At 39.6% G+C, this 15946-nt stretch overlaps 1 protein-coding gene across 2 annotated transcripts in view; it reads right to left on the reverse strand.

Moving 5' to 3' along the window:
- Window positions 1-15946, reverse strand: part of rbks (ribokinase) — a 162028-nt gene that overhangs the window by 47516 nt on the left and 98566 nt on the right. For both annotated transcript variants that reach the window (XM_059982817.1, XM_059982818.1), the window contains exon 7: window positions 2146-2334. In XM_059982817.1, the coding sequence (XP_059838800.1) occupies window positions 2146-2334 (189 nt within the window). The remainder of the gene's footprint in view (window positions 1-2145; window positions 2335-15946) is intronic.

Below are 15946 nucleotides of genomic sequence, written 5' to 3' on the forward strand. Positions count from 1 at the left end.
ATGATTCTGGGAATGAAACAGTTAATATACAAGGAGCATTTAATGGCTCTGGGCCTGTACATGCTGGAGTTTAGGGCCTTATTGAAACCTATCGAATACTAAAAGGCTTAGATAAAGTGAATCTGGAGAGGTTGTTTTCTACTATGGGGGAGTCTAGGACCAGAGAGCACAGCCTCAGAATAGAGGAATGTCCATTTTGAACAGAGGTGAGAAAAAATTTCTTCAGCTGGAGTTCAAAGTTCAAAGTAAATATATTATTGAAGTAGATATTTGTCACAATATACAACCCCGATATTCATTTTCTTGTAGGCATACTTAAAAAATCCATTATAGCCTCAATGAAGTACCCACCAACCTGAGCATTCAACCAGTGTGCAAATGCCAACAAACTATGCAAATACATACATACATAAATAAATAAGCATTAGCTATTAAGAAAATGAGATGAAGAGACCATGAAAGTAAGTCCATAGGTTGAGGGAATATTTTAATAATGGGGCTAGTGAAGTTATTCCTTCTGTTCAAAAGCCTGATGGTTGAGGGCTAATAACTGTTCCTGAGCCTGGTGATGAGAGTCCTGAACCTCCTATATCTTCCCACTGATGGCAGCAGCAACAAGAAAGCATGTCTTGCATGGTGGGGATCCTGATGATGGGTGCTGCTTTCCTATGACAAATCTTTGTGTAGATGTCCTCAATGGTGGGGAGGACTTTACCCGTGATGCACCATCTGTATCCACTACTTTTTGTAGGGTTTTCTGTTCAGGGGTCTTGGTGTTTCCATACTACGCTGTGATGCAATCAATGTACTCACCACTACGCGTCTATAGAGGTTTATCAAACTTTCTATAGACAGGTGGTGAATCTGTGGAATTCACTGCTCTGGGTGGTTGTGGAGGCCAAGTTACTGAGTATATTTAAAGCAGAGTTTGAAAGGTTCTTGATTAGTCAGGGTCAAAGGTTATGGGAGAAGGCAGGAGGATAGGGTTGAGAGGGAAAATAAATCAACCATGAAGAAATGGTGGAACAGGCTTAATGGGCTGAGTGGCCTAATTCTACTCCTATGTCTTAATTCCCAGTCCTGAACCACAGATTCCCAGAAGAAAGTGGGGAATTAAACACTCCCTTAAGCAGGCTTTGGTAATGTTCTTGCATCCTTTCCACCGGAAGTGATAGAGAGGGAGTTTGCTCTGAGACTCCTGTGCCTGGCAGCAGCAAGGCGTGGTCCACCTGTTAGAGTTGACCAAATGCAACTAGAGCTGTAAAGCCCACAGTGAAGGAAAAAGGAACTATAAATATTCAGAGGATGAGTCAAATAAATAATTAGATGACAGCCACATGATCTTAAACAACTGAAGATTTTAAAATGAGATACAAGGTCTTTCAGTTTTTAACCATGGGTAAAGATCAGAATAATTGAGTGATGGGTTTTGATTTCAAAGGAAAGTAAGCCATGGAACAGAATAAAAGATTTAATAAGACAACTAATAAAGATTAGGGAAAAGTACAAAGGGGTTTGAACAAAGTAGCATTTGTTATGTAAAACAAAAATTATTATTTGCTGCAGAGAGAGATTGGGGGCTTCTGGATATGTGCATGTTGTTACACAGCTTGTAATACATTCTTTATTTTCATGCAGAAAATTATGAGCATAAACACAGCCTGCAAAAATGTCCAGATTACCCACACAGAAGAGAAGGCCTACTTTGTAATTGCTTAAAAGTGGCAAGTAGTCATATGGCAATGTCACCCTGCTCCTCTACCTCACACTATTCATGCTGCCCTATGCCCAGGTCTTGGCTTGATACTCAGCAGTCTCTGGTAGGATTACAGACAATTGAACCTTCAATTCCCACCACACTTTCCACTCTGCTTCCCTGGAAGGTACACATGAAAAATGGTTTGGCTGTTTGGTTTATGGATGGAATGAGGTTTGATGAATTGGAAGAAATGATGACAGATGTCACTGGGGATTGACACATTTAATTCAAATGAAAATATATCAAGTAACGTAATGATATCATGTTTAACCACAAATTATTCTCCAACCACTAGGCAGAGGTTTGTGAGATTAGTCACAGGCTAATTCTTCATTCTTTCAATCAAAACCTAGGGCAGAGCTATTAATAAACAAAGTGTACTGTACCGTAGTATCCACTGCCTTCACTCTCCTTGTGGGAATATGGCAAGGAGATGGTTTCTCCTGTGACATCAGCAAACTGCCCTCTGCTCCCATCGTAATGATCACAACAATGCAACCCTTCTCCAACAGCATGGAGCCTGCCTTTCCAGCATCTTCAATGTTGGATACTTCAATGCCAGTTAAGATCTCTGCCTGCAACAAAACAACAAGATTACCATGATTTGATAAACCTGTCTTTCTTTAAAAAAAATTAGACAACTTATTTGCCTTGTTAATTACACAAGCAAACTTCAAGCACTTATTGTACTTAGATTTAAACATGACAATAAGCACTTGAGGTTCAAGAAAATAAAAGTTTTAGACATCTGAAACTTTAAAAAAATGGTAAGCTACAGTATGTTTGAACATCTTTCATAAACTGATAGAAATGAACTTATCTTTATTCATTCAGTTGCACATTTATTCACCGGTGGCTATTGTTGATTTATTCTCAACACTACAGTGTCTGGAATAAAAGGTAACACACCACAGTTGTGACTTTTGATTTCAGAAGGTACAAAGGAGCTGGTGAGTCTTTTTAAAGAACACACCAAGATATTCTTTCCTTCAACATTGGCCAGATGATTTCATCTACATGAACGGTATACTTTATGCTGGAGTGCTAAGATTTAGAGTGAAAGAACAAAACAGTACAAGTACAGGCCCTTTATCATAATAAATTCATGCCGATCAATTTGATATGCTGTACAAGATCTCCAGTCCCTTCTACTCAACAACACCACTCCAACACCCATTCTTGCAACCTAGCTATTGAATCATCAATCCAAAACCTTCTTTTATCAGTATCTTTTATTTTTGGTCTTGAAGATGCACTCACACATGTATTCATTATTTCACTGTATTGTGGTTCTGTAAAATACCTTAAGATGTTCTATGTAAACGTTACAGGAGCATCAAAACTAAAACCACAAGGCTACTAAACAGCTTCCTCCCACAGGCAGTCAGACTGCTAAATAGCTGCTCTACCTGACTTTGCTTTGGACACTTTTAACTTGCATTGCACACTTACAACTTGTTTTTAACTGACATGTGGCTGTTGTGTTTTACTACTTATTGTTATGTTTATTATTTAGTGTTGCATTTGTTATGTTATGATTGCACTGCTCCTGGGAAACACTGAATAATTCTGCCCTACAGAGCTGATGTACGGTTAGAATGACAAAGTTTTTGCATCTTGAATCTTTTTTGAATATATTATAAAAATATTCAGGGTGTTGCTTTCATTGCACATCTCCGGAGTTAATTCAAGTCAGTGTTCTTATCCTGAAATAGAAAATAGCTTGTGATATCTTCAGAATGAATTGAGGAAATATTTCCAAAGGCAAAGCCTTGTAAATCTTTAGAGGAATTGTCAGATCTTTGGAATTATCAAATCTTTGGAAAGTTAGAGACAGAATCGGATGTACATCAACTCTGGCAGGGTTTGCAGGCTATTAATTCCTACAAAGTGAAGCCTAGCATCATGAATGGCGGTGATACTTCACTCCCAGTTGAACTCGGCTCCTCTTAGGCACACTTTGAAAGGGAAACTAAAACTACACCTGCACAAATCCCTACAGCAACTGGCGTCCCTGTGGTCTCTATCTTGGAGGCTAATGTTAGAACATCTTTCAAGATCACTCTTGCAATGTGTCAGGCACTGATGGTGTACCTGGTGGGGCACTGAAAACCACTGCCAACTAACTGGTGGGAGTGGACAAGGAACATCTTCAATCTCTCAATCTACCCACCTGCTTCATAAGGCAACAATCATACCAATTCCCCAAAACAGCAGGGTGAGAAACCTCAACAGTTATCCCCCAGTTGTACACAGGTTTACTGTGATGAAGTGCTTGAGAGTCTGGTCATGGCCAGAATCAACTCCAACCTAAGCAAGAACCTGGACCCACTGTAATTTGCCTATCAAGTCTACAGCACATGCAATGTCATTGGCTCTCCACTCAGTCTTGGACCATTTACTCAATAGCAATACCTATGCCAGGCTGCTGTTTATTAATTACAACTCAGTGTTCAACCTCATATTAAACAATAAGTTCCAAAATCCGGGCCTCTGTATCTTCCTCTGCAACAGTATCCTTGACTTCTTCATTGCGAGGCCACAGTTAGTGCGGAGCAAAAATAACATTTCCTCCTTGCTGACAATCAACTCTGGCACACTTCAAGGATGCATGCTGAGCCCACTGCTCTATTCTCTCTACAGCCATGACTGTGTGGCTGGCTAGGCACAGCACAAACATCATCCATGAATCTGCCAATTTATAAATCAACTATTGTTGGGAGAACTTCAGATGGTGATGAGGAGGCATACAGGTGTGAGACAGAATCAGCTGGTTGAGTGGTGTCACACTAACAATCTTGCACTCAATGTCAGTAAGACCTAGGAATTGACTGTGAACTTCAGGGAGGAGAAGTTGAGGAAACACATACCAGTCCTCATCAAGGGATAAACAGTGGAAAGGGTGAGCAATTTCAAGTTACTAGATGTTATCATCTCTGAAGATCTATCTTGGGCCCAACATATTGATGCAATTACAAAGAAGGCATGATAGTGGGTATATTTTATTAGGAGTCTGAGGAGATTTAGTATGTCACAAAAGACTCCAGCAAATTTCTACAGATATACCATGGTGTTGCATCACTTTCTGGCATGGAGGGCCCACTGCACAAACCTGCAGAAAGTTACAAACTCAGCCATTTCCATCTTGGGCACTCGCCTCCCCAGCATCAAGGATGTGTTCAAAAGACGATACCTCAACAAGGTGGCACCTATCATTAAAGAGCCCTATCACACCTGACATTCCCTGTTTCTCATTGCTACCATCAAGGAGTAATAGGAGCCTAAAGATAAACATTCAACCTTTTAGAGACTATTTCTTCTCCTTTGCAATCAGATTTATGAACTAACAACAAATCCATGGACATTACCCCAGTTTTTACTCTTTTTTAACTACTTATTTAATTTAAATTTATTTGTTTATATATATATATAATCTATGTAATACCCTGGTAAAGATTTCACAGTTAACATAATGGTCTTTCTGCAGAAGCAGTGTTTGTATTATGGTTAGAGATAATGAATGCTTTGGACTGTGAGCCATCGAATCAGGGGACTGGGTATTTGTTTGTGTTCCTGACACTGGTGGGAGCTGGATTCTTTGTTCGGTGGAAAATGAAGAGAGAAGACACTGGAGAGAACCGGTTGTAGGATTTAACCTGGTGGGGGATCATGATTCGATGGGGCAAGGTGCAGAGGTTTACTGAGGATCGGTGAATGTGACTTTTGCAAGAGTTGAGCTCCAACTTGTGCACATTTGACTGTTTAATTTTAATGGGAACATTTTGTTTTTTTTCCTTTTCTCTACTAACTCTTTAGTTAAAAATTAACATTCATAAATATAATTCCTTTAATCATATGCAGTGTATTGTCTGTTATTTCTTGGCACAGTCGTAACAGGGTAGCAAATCACACAACTGCCACAGAACAATGAATTTCATGTAAAATTCCAGTGATACTGAATCTGATGCTGATTCAACCTCAGAATTTCATACCAGAAATTGTCCACTTCTGAGGGTTCTGAAAATGCCATTGAGTATATTTCAAAGCAGTAGTAGGCACCAAGGGAATGAAAGGCTCAAGGCTGGTTCACCTTTCACCTCATCTATTGCATAGACTCAGTCCCATTGTCCCCACATAATTCTGCAATTTTTTTTCTGCATATGGATGGCTAATGAGCTGACCTTCTATACTAGAGAGGCCTCTGTACAGTTGGCTCCAAGCATTAAAACAAAGTAAAAAGGAAGTAAAATAGGGAAAGCACATTCTAGTTTCCTTGGGAATAGCTACCTCATTTCAAGGAATAGATGTGTGTTCCTGTGCTAGCACTGAAGGATGGATACAAAAGGCATCTGAATCCATTCTTCAATAGTGTGTCCAGCCATGGAACAGACAGTCAAATGTGTCAGTATATGTCTTTCAGAAAGCCTTAAGAATATGGAACAGTATAGCTCAGGAAAAGGCCCTTTGGCCCACAATGTCCATGCAGATCATGATGCCAATTCAAATTGCAGATAGTCTATATCCCTCCATTCCCTGCCTGTTCATGCATTATTCTAAATACTTCTTAAATGTCACAATCGTATCTATTTCCAATACTTACTCAGGCAGCCCATTCCAGGCACATTCCCATCCTCTGTATAAATAATTTCCCACATAAATCTCCTTTAAAATTTCCTCCTCTTATCTTAAACATTCACCTTCTTGGATTTGATATTTCCATTCCAGAAAAAAAGATTCTGACTCTCTACCCTGTCTACGCTTCTCAATTTATATACAGTGGTTTCGGGTTAATTGGGGCACATTAAGACCGACACATTTTGTCTCAGTTAAGCTGCTGTCCCATTTAACCAAAGTTTCATGTGAATGGTTATAAAGGTTTACAAAAGACTAACTACCTTTTAACTGAGCAACAAATTATGTATTTAAATGAAATACAGAACAAATTAGAACACTACCGATACTATTACAGTACGAGAAAACTGTATTAGCTCCTAATACACAGAGGAACTAATCGACAGAGAAATTCTGTATTCTGTATGCAGTGTATGCTGCCGTGTTTTTTTGATTCACTGCAAATGAACAAAATCAACAAAGACATCTAGCATAGATAATGGACTGCCTTCATAGAATGCTTTCAATGATTGCATTGTAAAAATTTTTATTTTTATTGTAACATTCAAGATGACTGCCGATACCTTCACATTCTTCGTTGTTTCTAACTTGTTGAAGGAGTGAGATAGATTTGTTTTCACTCCTGGCTGGTTCTGGCATCTCCAAACCCCAATGCTTGAAACCACAGTGAGCAAGACAATTCTGAATTGTCCTATTACTTATTTTTCACCAACCATCAGTGACAAAAGTGACTGCTTTTTGAGCACAAAACACACTACTGGCTATTTAAAAACTGTTTGCTCTAAGCATGGTGTCATGTCTAACGGTCACACAAATGCACGTGGCTGTAACTATTTAGAAACCGTTTGGCAACGGTCTCCTGTCTTAATTATGCAGCACAGGCCCTAAATAAATGAAGGAAAATCCTGGCTATTGTTTTCATTAATTTTTCTTCTTTGAGTTATACCAAGTAAGTGGTGGACCTGATTAACTGACTGCCCTATTAACCAGCATTCACTGTATTTCCCATCTTTCACACATGTCAGGGGGAAGTATTAGACTTTCTGAAGCATGAATGACTAGTGAATCATATTTCTGGAAGGAGTCACTGTCTATTATCACTTGGCTTCTCAATTTATATACAGTGGTTTCGGGTTAATTGGGGCACATTGGGGCACATTGGGGCAGATGAGAAAGTGAGAGAAACATAGAATCATCCACAATTTTAATAAATGGTGCAGCAGGCTGCTAAGACTTGCACACATTTTTATTTGTCAGTGATGACAACAGCTAATCCTGCCATGCCTCAACTGAAAATGGACGAGAGAGGCTGGAAATAAGAGTATAAATGCAGAGATCTTATAAAGTAAGATGGGGTGGCACGATAGCATTGCAATTGGAGAAACACTTTTCAGTGCACCATCTGCAAAATTGGGGTTCAATTTGCTCTATTGTCTGTAAGGAGTTAGTACAGTGGCACGCAAAAGTTTGGGCACCCCTGGTCAAAATTTCTGTTGCTGTGAATAGCTAAGTAAAAGATGATCTGATTTCCAAAGGGCATAAAATTAAAGATGACACATTTCTTTAATATTTTAAGCAAGATTACTTTTTTATTTCTATCTTGTACAGTTTCAAAATAACAAAAAAAAGGATAAGGGCCTGAAGCAAAAGTTTGGGCACCCTGCATGGTCAGTACTTAGTCACCCTTGCCATGGTCACCCTTGGCAAGTATCACAGCTTGTAAACACTTTCCATAGCCAGCTCAGAGTGTTTCAATTCTTGTTTGGGGGGTTTTCACCCATTTTTCCTTGCAAAAGACTTCTAGTTCTGTGATATTCTTGGGCTGTCTGCTCTTTTGAGGTCTATCCACAGATTTTCGATGATGTTTAAGTCCGGGGACTGTGAGGGTCATAAAAACCTTCAGCATGCGCCTCTTGAGGTAGTCCATTGTGGATTTTGAGGTGTATTTAGGATCATTATCCTGTTGTAGAATCCATCCTCTTTTCATCTTCAGCTTTTTTACAGTGTGTGATGTTTGCTTCCAGAATTTGCTGGCATTTAATTGAATTCATTCTTCCCTCTACCAATGAAATGTTCCCTGTGCCACTGGCTGCAACACAAGCCCAAAGCATGATTGATTCACCCCAATACTTAACAGTTGGAGAGGGGTTCTTTTTATGAAATTCAGCACCCTTTTTTCTCCAAATTCCTTTGCTCATTGCAGCCAAAAAGTTCTATTTTAACTTCATCAGTCCACAGGACGTGTTTCCAAAATGTATCAGGTTTGTTCCTTTGCAAACTTCTGATGCTGAATTTTGTGGTGAGAACACAGGAAAGGTTTTCTTCTGATGACTCTTCCATGAAGGTCATATTTGTGCAGGTGTCGCTGCACAGTAGAACAGTGCACCATCACTCCAGAGTCTGCTAAATCTTCCTGAAGGTCTTTTGCAGTCAAATGGGGCTTTTGATTTGCCTTTCTAGCAACCCTACAAGCAGTTCTCTCAAAGTTTTCTTGGTCTTCCAGACCTAAACTTGACCTCCACCGTTCCTGTTAACTGCCATTTCTTAATTACATTACGAACTGAGGAAACGGCTGCCTGAAAATGCTTTGCTATCTTCTTATAGCCTCCTGCTTTGTGGGCATCATTTATTCTAATTTTCCAGAGTGCTAGGCAGCTGCTCAGAGGAGCCCATGGATGCTGATTGTTGGGACAAGGTTTGAGGAGTCAGGGTATTTATAAACTTTGAAATTTGCATCACCTGGCCTTTCCCAATGATGACTGTGACCAAGCCATAGCCCTAACAAGCTATTTAAGGTCTGAAACCTTGGTAAAAGTTATCTGAGAGCTCAAATCTTTTGGGGTGCCCAAACTTTTGCATGATGCTCTTTTCTTTTTTTTTCTACTCTAAAATTGTACAAAACAAAGATACACTAATCTTGCTTAAGATGTTGAAAAGAATGTTTCATCTTTAACTTTATGTAAATCACATTCCTTCAGCTTAATATCTTGTCCTGCAACAATACCGAACAGGGCCGTCAGAGGGTTAGGCTTAAAATTGACTTTTAAAAGTAAGGAGATTTTTCAAGATTCAGACAAGTCCAAAACGTATGTATTAATGAAGCTTCTCCATTATTACATCTGTCACAGTAGGGATATATAGCCGAATAAAAACAAAATAGTTTATCCTTAGTCATATGAACTCTAAGCTTAAATTGTATGAGGGAATGACGAGCACATAGGGGTGAAGTATTAACCAGTTTAAAACATTCATTCCAAGTTTCCTCAGATATTGATGTCTGTAACTCTTGTTCCCAAAGATTCTTAATTTTGTCTACAGGAACATACCTTGTCTCCAGTAACATACCATAAATATTAAATATTGAACCATTATGAAAAGGTATCAAACTAAAAATTAAGTCTAGCAAGTTAGTATCTGAGCTTATAGGAAATGTGCTCATGGTATTAAGCTGAAGGCATCTATTTACATATTTTAGCCTTTAGCTCTCTTATAGCTAGGAGGATGCTTTTGTTTAAATGGAAGGATGTTTTTCCTCCTACTCATGCTCAATGGTTATGCAACGTTATCTCATTTTTAGATTTAGAGAAGATTTGCTGTTCAATTTCCGAATCAAGACTTTCAAACATTGTGGGGACCTTTTCTGAATTATTTTCAAAACCTTCAATTTGTTGTTTAAACTCAGATGTTGGCTATTATTAATTTTTATTATAAGAGAATGTATTTTACCTTCTTTTCTCCTTAATGAACAGCTTCGGTCTTGGTTGGGGTTAGATTCATTTTTGATAATAAATTAATATATTTCAATATAACTATTGATAACTTATATGAATACAGAGTAATTAGATTGTTATTATGAATAGATATAATGTAATTGGTACCGTAGTTTTTTAAAATCTTTTTTGACCTTTTATATACACTTTCTTGTACTCTGTATTCTTCTATGTAGAAACTACTAAAAATATTGGAAAGAAACTTTATGACTTCTGTAAATCAGTTCATCTTCTACTCACTTAACTATTCACAGTAACAGAAATTTTGACCAGGGGTGCCCAAACTTTTGCATGCCACTGTACATACTCATCATTACTGCATGGGTTTCCTCTGGTCTGAAAGACGTACAGTTAGCGTTAGTGAGCCGTGGGCAAGCCATGCTGGTGCTGCAAGTGTGGTGATGCAAAGACCTCAATGATTTGCATTTCACTGTATGTTTTGATATACTGTACATGTAACAAATATACAGTAGCTGATCCTTCAGTACATTGTTGATTTGTAAGATAGTACATTGATTTCCAGTGCCAAGTGCAGCTGAGTGCAATTCATGTCCCTAAACTGGAGGGAACAAATTCATCAGACTTTAAAAATATTTAGTGGTGCTAGTGGAGTTACAAATTTTGGACACTGGAGATAACACTTTTTTAAGCAATATCATGTGCTATCTCACAGCCATTATAACTGGCAGATGAGACCTCAGTTACATGTATCCTCTGGACAATGAAAACTTCAAAGTAGTTAGGCTTTTGGAGAGGCACATAAACCTACTAGCCAAAACAATCTAAAGTGGAGGCAGCTGCTGGACTTCACCTCCATTTTCCCCTTCCCTATACTATGCTCCATCTGCTTTTTTTCCCTCTCTGTCTCCATCCATCATTCACCTAGTTCCCAGCTCTACTCCTATCTAGCTTGACACCAATTACCCTTCATTCCCCCTTAGTCTACCAATTACCTCTTGCCCCTGCATCACCACTTCCTCTGTATAGTGACCATCTCCTCTCTCCACTCTTTGTCTCAATGCAGAATTTTGATCCAAAATGTCAGCAAAATCTTCCCTGGCCCCCACAGATGGTGATCAACCTGCTGTGTTCTTTCAGCAATTGTCTGTTACTTCAAATTCCAACATCTGTTGTCTCTTGTGTCAACGTGAACCTCCTATATTTTATGGCACAGGAGAACTCTACCACAGGCCAAACATTAATGCAACTTCCTAACTTACACGTGGTTGTAGCTCAAGAAGGAAACTTACACGCTACAGTTACTGACATTATTGCAAGCTAGGCACCCCATGTTGCAATCATCATTGATTAGACTTTATCATAACCCCGGCAATGTTACGCAGATATGTGATTCTAGTACATTTAGGTTGTTTGTCAAATGGCATACCCCAAAAGTCAACACCATTACAAGTAAAAAGTAGCTAATCTGGGAGAGGCGGAGAGGAAAGCAAAGAGTAATGATTCAAATTTTCCACAACACTGTCTGAACATATTGGTCTGCATACATTAGGAAAAATGCCTTCACATCTCTGTTCATTTGCATTGTTTCAGTGAAATGCCAGATGCAATAAACACAGAGGGTGGTGTAATCACCACAGGAATGAAAAGGAAGAAGAAAAAGCTGAGATAATTTTTCCTGTGATTGCATCAGCAATGAAGACTGAAATGAATCCTTAACACATGGCTGTCATCATCATTTCTCCTACCAAGAGGTACTTACAAATCTCTGATGTGGCCTCCCTTACATCAGTGAGCCCAAGTGCACACTAGGCAATTGCTTCTCTGAGCTCCTGCGCTCTGTCCTCAATAGCCATTTGAAACTCTGGTTGCAAGTCATTTTAATTTCCTTCCCAATCCCACATTGATCTATCTGCCCTCCACCTCTTCTGCTGTCAGGGTGAAGCCAAGTGCAAACTGGAAGAGTATCTGACATTCTGCTTGGATAGTCAACAACCCAATGACACAGACACCAAATTCTTTAATTTCATGGAACCTTCTATCCATTTCCCTGTTGTAACCTAACCAGATTCTCCCACAAAAACCCTTCTTTTCAACACCTCCCTACAGCCCCGAAACAGAGCTTCATTTCTCTCCCTCATCCTTGCTCCATCTGCCCATACACACCTCCTTGTAATCTATCATCTCCACATCACCCCCCAGCCTGTGACTATCTCCACACTCCACCATCGACGAACAGTTGGAGCAATGTGAACTATCTACAAGATGCACTACAACACACCAAAGTTCCTAAGGCAGCATCTTCCAGACCCACAACCATTACCAGCCAGAAGGACAAGAACAGCAGATACCTGGGAATACCATCATTTGGAAAATCCCCTCCAAGTCACTCACCATCCTGCCTTGGAAACATATCGCCGTTCCTTCATTGTTGTTGGGCCAAAATCATGGAATTCCCTCACTAACAGTGTGGATGTACCTACACCTCAAGGACTGCAGCAGTTCAAGAAGGCAGCTCATCACCACTTTCTCAAGTGCAACTGGGGATGGGCAATAAATGCTAGCTTAGTTGGTGGCACCTTCATCCTGCAAATTAATAAATAAAAAACACTTCCCTCCTCATCTGACAACCACCTGCCTATCACCTCTGCTCATCTCTATCCACTCATCATTTGCCAGCTCTTGCTCTCTCCTTTCCTTCACCTCCTTCTATTGGCAATCTCCTCTCTACTCTTTCAGCCCAGATGAAGGGTCTCGAGCACAGATATCAACCATCGACTTAGTTGCATAGATACTGTCTGACTCACTGAATATCTCCAGCAGTTCAGTTTCTTTTGTTGAGGATTCCAGTGTGAATTTGCAGTTTCTTGTCTTTCTGTCTTTTCATAAGATGTCATCATGTGAAGCTAATTTAATAGTTATCACTATACGATTCAAAGTAGTACTTGATCAGAAAAGACAATTTCCCTTATTTAAAACAAAACAGATATGAGGTTGAAATAAAAAGTCTTTATGCTATTACTGCATTGAAATTAGAAGCTAATGGAGTATCATAGATATTGCCATGAAGGTAATTTTTTGCAACAGTTGTCAGGTATCTGACCACATCAAAACATTTTTTCTTTATTTCAGACCTTATTGCCTCTTGCAAAGTATTTAGCTAAGCAATATCTGTTGAGAAAAACATCTAGGGTGCAAATGGTAGAAATATTAATTAGAAGTTCATCTGTGGTTTTCTTTGGATGCTCACTGACATTTATTGAAACATCCGAGAAAAATTATTTAGTCATAGAATTGTTAACATGAAATTTCTAACTTTCCATAACTCATTATGTTATCTTCAGCTGTCTGTAAAATATCAAACAGACCATTCATTACTATAGTGATCCACAAGTCTGACAGCACTAAGACCGCAACACAATTGTAGTTCCAGAAGTGGAGGAACTCGTCGGCATTGTTCAACATGGATGAATTGCATTTAATTTTGTAAACCACTGAACTACAAGTACATAACTCCCAGAAAGTGGGGTCATAGGTAGACAGGCTGGTGGAGAAAGTTCTTTGGCATACTGACCTTCATTAATCAGGGCACTGAGTACAGAAAATGAGATATTATGTTGCAGTTGTACAAAATGGTGAGGCTGCAATGGATATCATGTTCGGAAGCTAGAAAGAGTGCAGAGATTTATGAGGATGTTGCTGAGACTCAAGGGACTGGAATTAAGGAGAGATATGGAGCAGGTTGGGATTATTTATTGGAGCATAGATGATTTTAAAATTCTGTATTAACACATTAGGGGCACAGATAGGGTGAATGCACACAAATTTTTAATACGATGTTGGGGAAACAGTAAGACATAGGTTTAAGGGTGAGAGTGAAGAGACTTGATAGGAAACTGAGGGGCACTTTTTTCACCCAGAGAGTGAAAATAAGTTGCTGGAACTGGTTGAGGCATATAGAATAAGAACATACAGTACATATGAGATTTAGACAGGTACATGGATAGAAGGGGTTTAGAGGGTTTTGGGCCAAACGCAGATGAACGAGACTTGCTTAGATGGAAAATAGTTGGCATGCAGCAATTGGGCTAAAGGGTCTGTTTCTATGCTGTATGATTCAATGACTCTCGCCATTTATCTTCAGCAGGTGGAAAGCCCCAGTAACGTGCACTTAGTCTGAAGGGGGAACTTTCTTGAGGATGACACCCATGAACAAGATGACCTCAAGGAAATTCCCTGCATCCTCCCAAAAACACAAACCATGATATAGAGAATCTATAAGATAAAGACATATTTCTGCAGAATCTTTGACTGCTTATAGTTCTTTTCAACTAATTAAGTATTTTGGAAGGGTAGTTATCACTACTATAATTAGAAGAAAATGGGAATCAACAAGTGTCCACAGCTGACAACTAATAATGATTCAAAAGCCCCCATTCTATTAGTGGTATGATCCAAATTCTAATTTGTACCTTTGGAACCACTGAATCTGAAATTAAAAGAGTCCTACAGAGGCTGGAAATTTGAAATAAAAGTAAGTGCTCAAAACACTCAACAGATCAGGAAACATCTATGGAGAGAGAAACAGAGTTAACATTTTATTAGCTGTAACAAGTACATGAACTGAAAACCAGTATATGTCTGCAACACAGCATCATTAATGTACCAAAACATCTATTGCCCGTTTTCAGGAGATAACCAAATAAAGGACGAGGTATTTGGTGGAGAAAGTATGTAAGTGGGGAGGGGTTAGGAAGTGTAAAGTTGGGATTGATAGATGGAAAAGGTAAAGGGCTGAAAAAGATGGAAACTGGTAGGAGAGGAAAGAAAGGAGAAAGGGTACCAGAGGGAAGTGATAGACAGGTGAGGAGAGGAACCAGAATTGGGAACAGAAAAATAGAGGAAGAGGAGAGGGGAGAAATAAATGGAAGTTAGAGAAGCTGACATTTATGCCATCAGATTGGTGGCTACTCAGATGGAATATGAGCTGTTGCTCCTTCAACCCGAGAGTGGCAGTACAGAGGTCATGGAGTGACTTGTTGGAATGGGAATGGGAATAAAAATGGCTGACCAGCGAGAAATCCTGCTTTTTACAAATGAAGCAAAGATGCTCAACAAAATGGTCTCACAATCCACTTTGGGTCTCAACAATGTAGAGCAGGCTACACTGGGAGCATCAGATATAGTAGACGACCCTGACAAACTCACAGGTGAAGTGCTGCCCCATTTAGAAGAGCCATTTAGGACCTGAATGATGGTGAGGGAGGAGGTGAATGGGCAAGTGTGGCACTTGTTCCTCTTGCAGGGAAAAGTGCTAGGAGGAAGATCAGTGGGGATGGACATATTGACAACAGAATCAGAGAGAACAGAGAGTAGGGTGGAGAGAGGGAGGTAAAGATGTGTTTGGTGGTGGAATTCTGTTGAAGACGGCGGAAGTGGAGGAGAATGACGTGCCAGAAGCAGGGGCTCATTGGGTGGTAGGTAAGGACAAGAGGTACTCTATCCCTGTTAAGGTGGTAGGAAGATGGGGTGAGAGCAGCATTAACGGTAGAAGAGAGACCCCATTCTTTAAAGGAGGAGGGTATATTTGATGTAGATTATACTAACTGGTTGCATGGTATGGAAACACCGATGCCCAGGAACAGCAAAGTCTCCAAAAATTGGTGGATACAGCCCAATCCATTACAGGCAAAGCCCCCCTCAACGATGAGCACCATGCCATAGAATGTTGATACAAGAAAGCAGCATTCATTAGCAAGGACCCTCAACATCCAGGCCATCTCGTTACTTCCATTGGTAGGAGGTATCGAAGTCTTAGGACCTACAA

This window comes from Hypanus sabinus, chromosome 10 (assembly GCF_030144855.1).
Source record: "Hypanus sabinus isolate sHypSab1 chromosome 10, sHypSab1.hap1, whole genome shotgun sequence".
Lineage (NCBI taxonomy): Eukaryota > Metazoa > Chordata > Chondrichthyes > Myliobatiformes > Dasyatidae > Hypanus > Hypanus sabinus.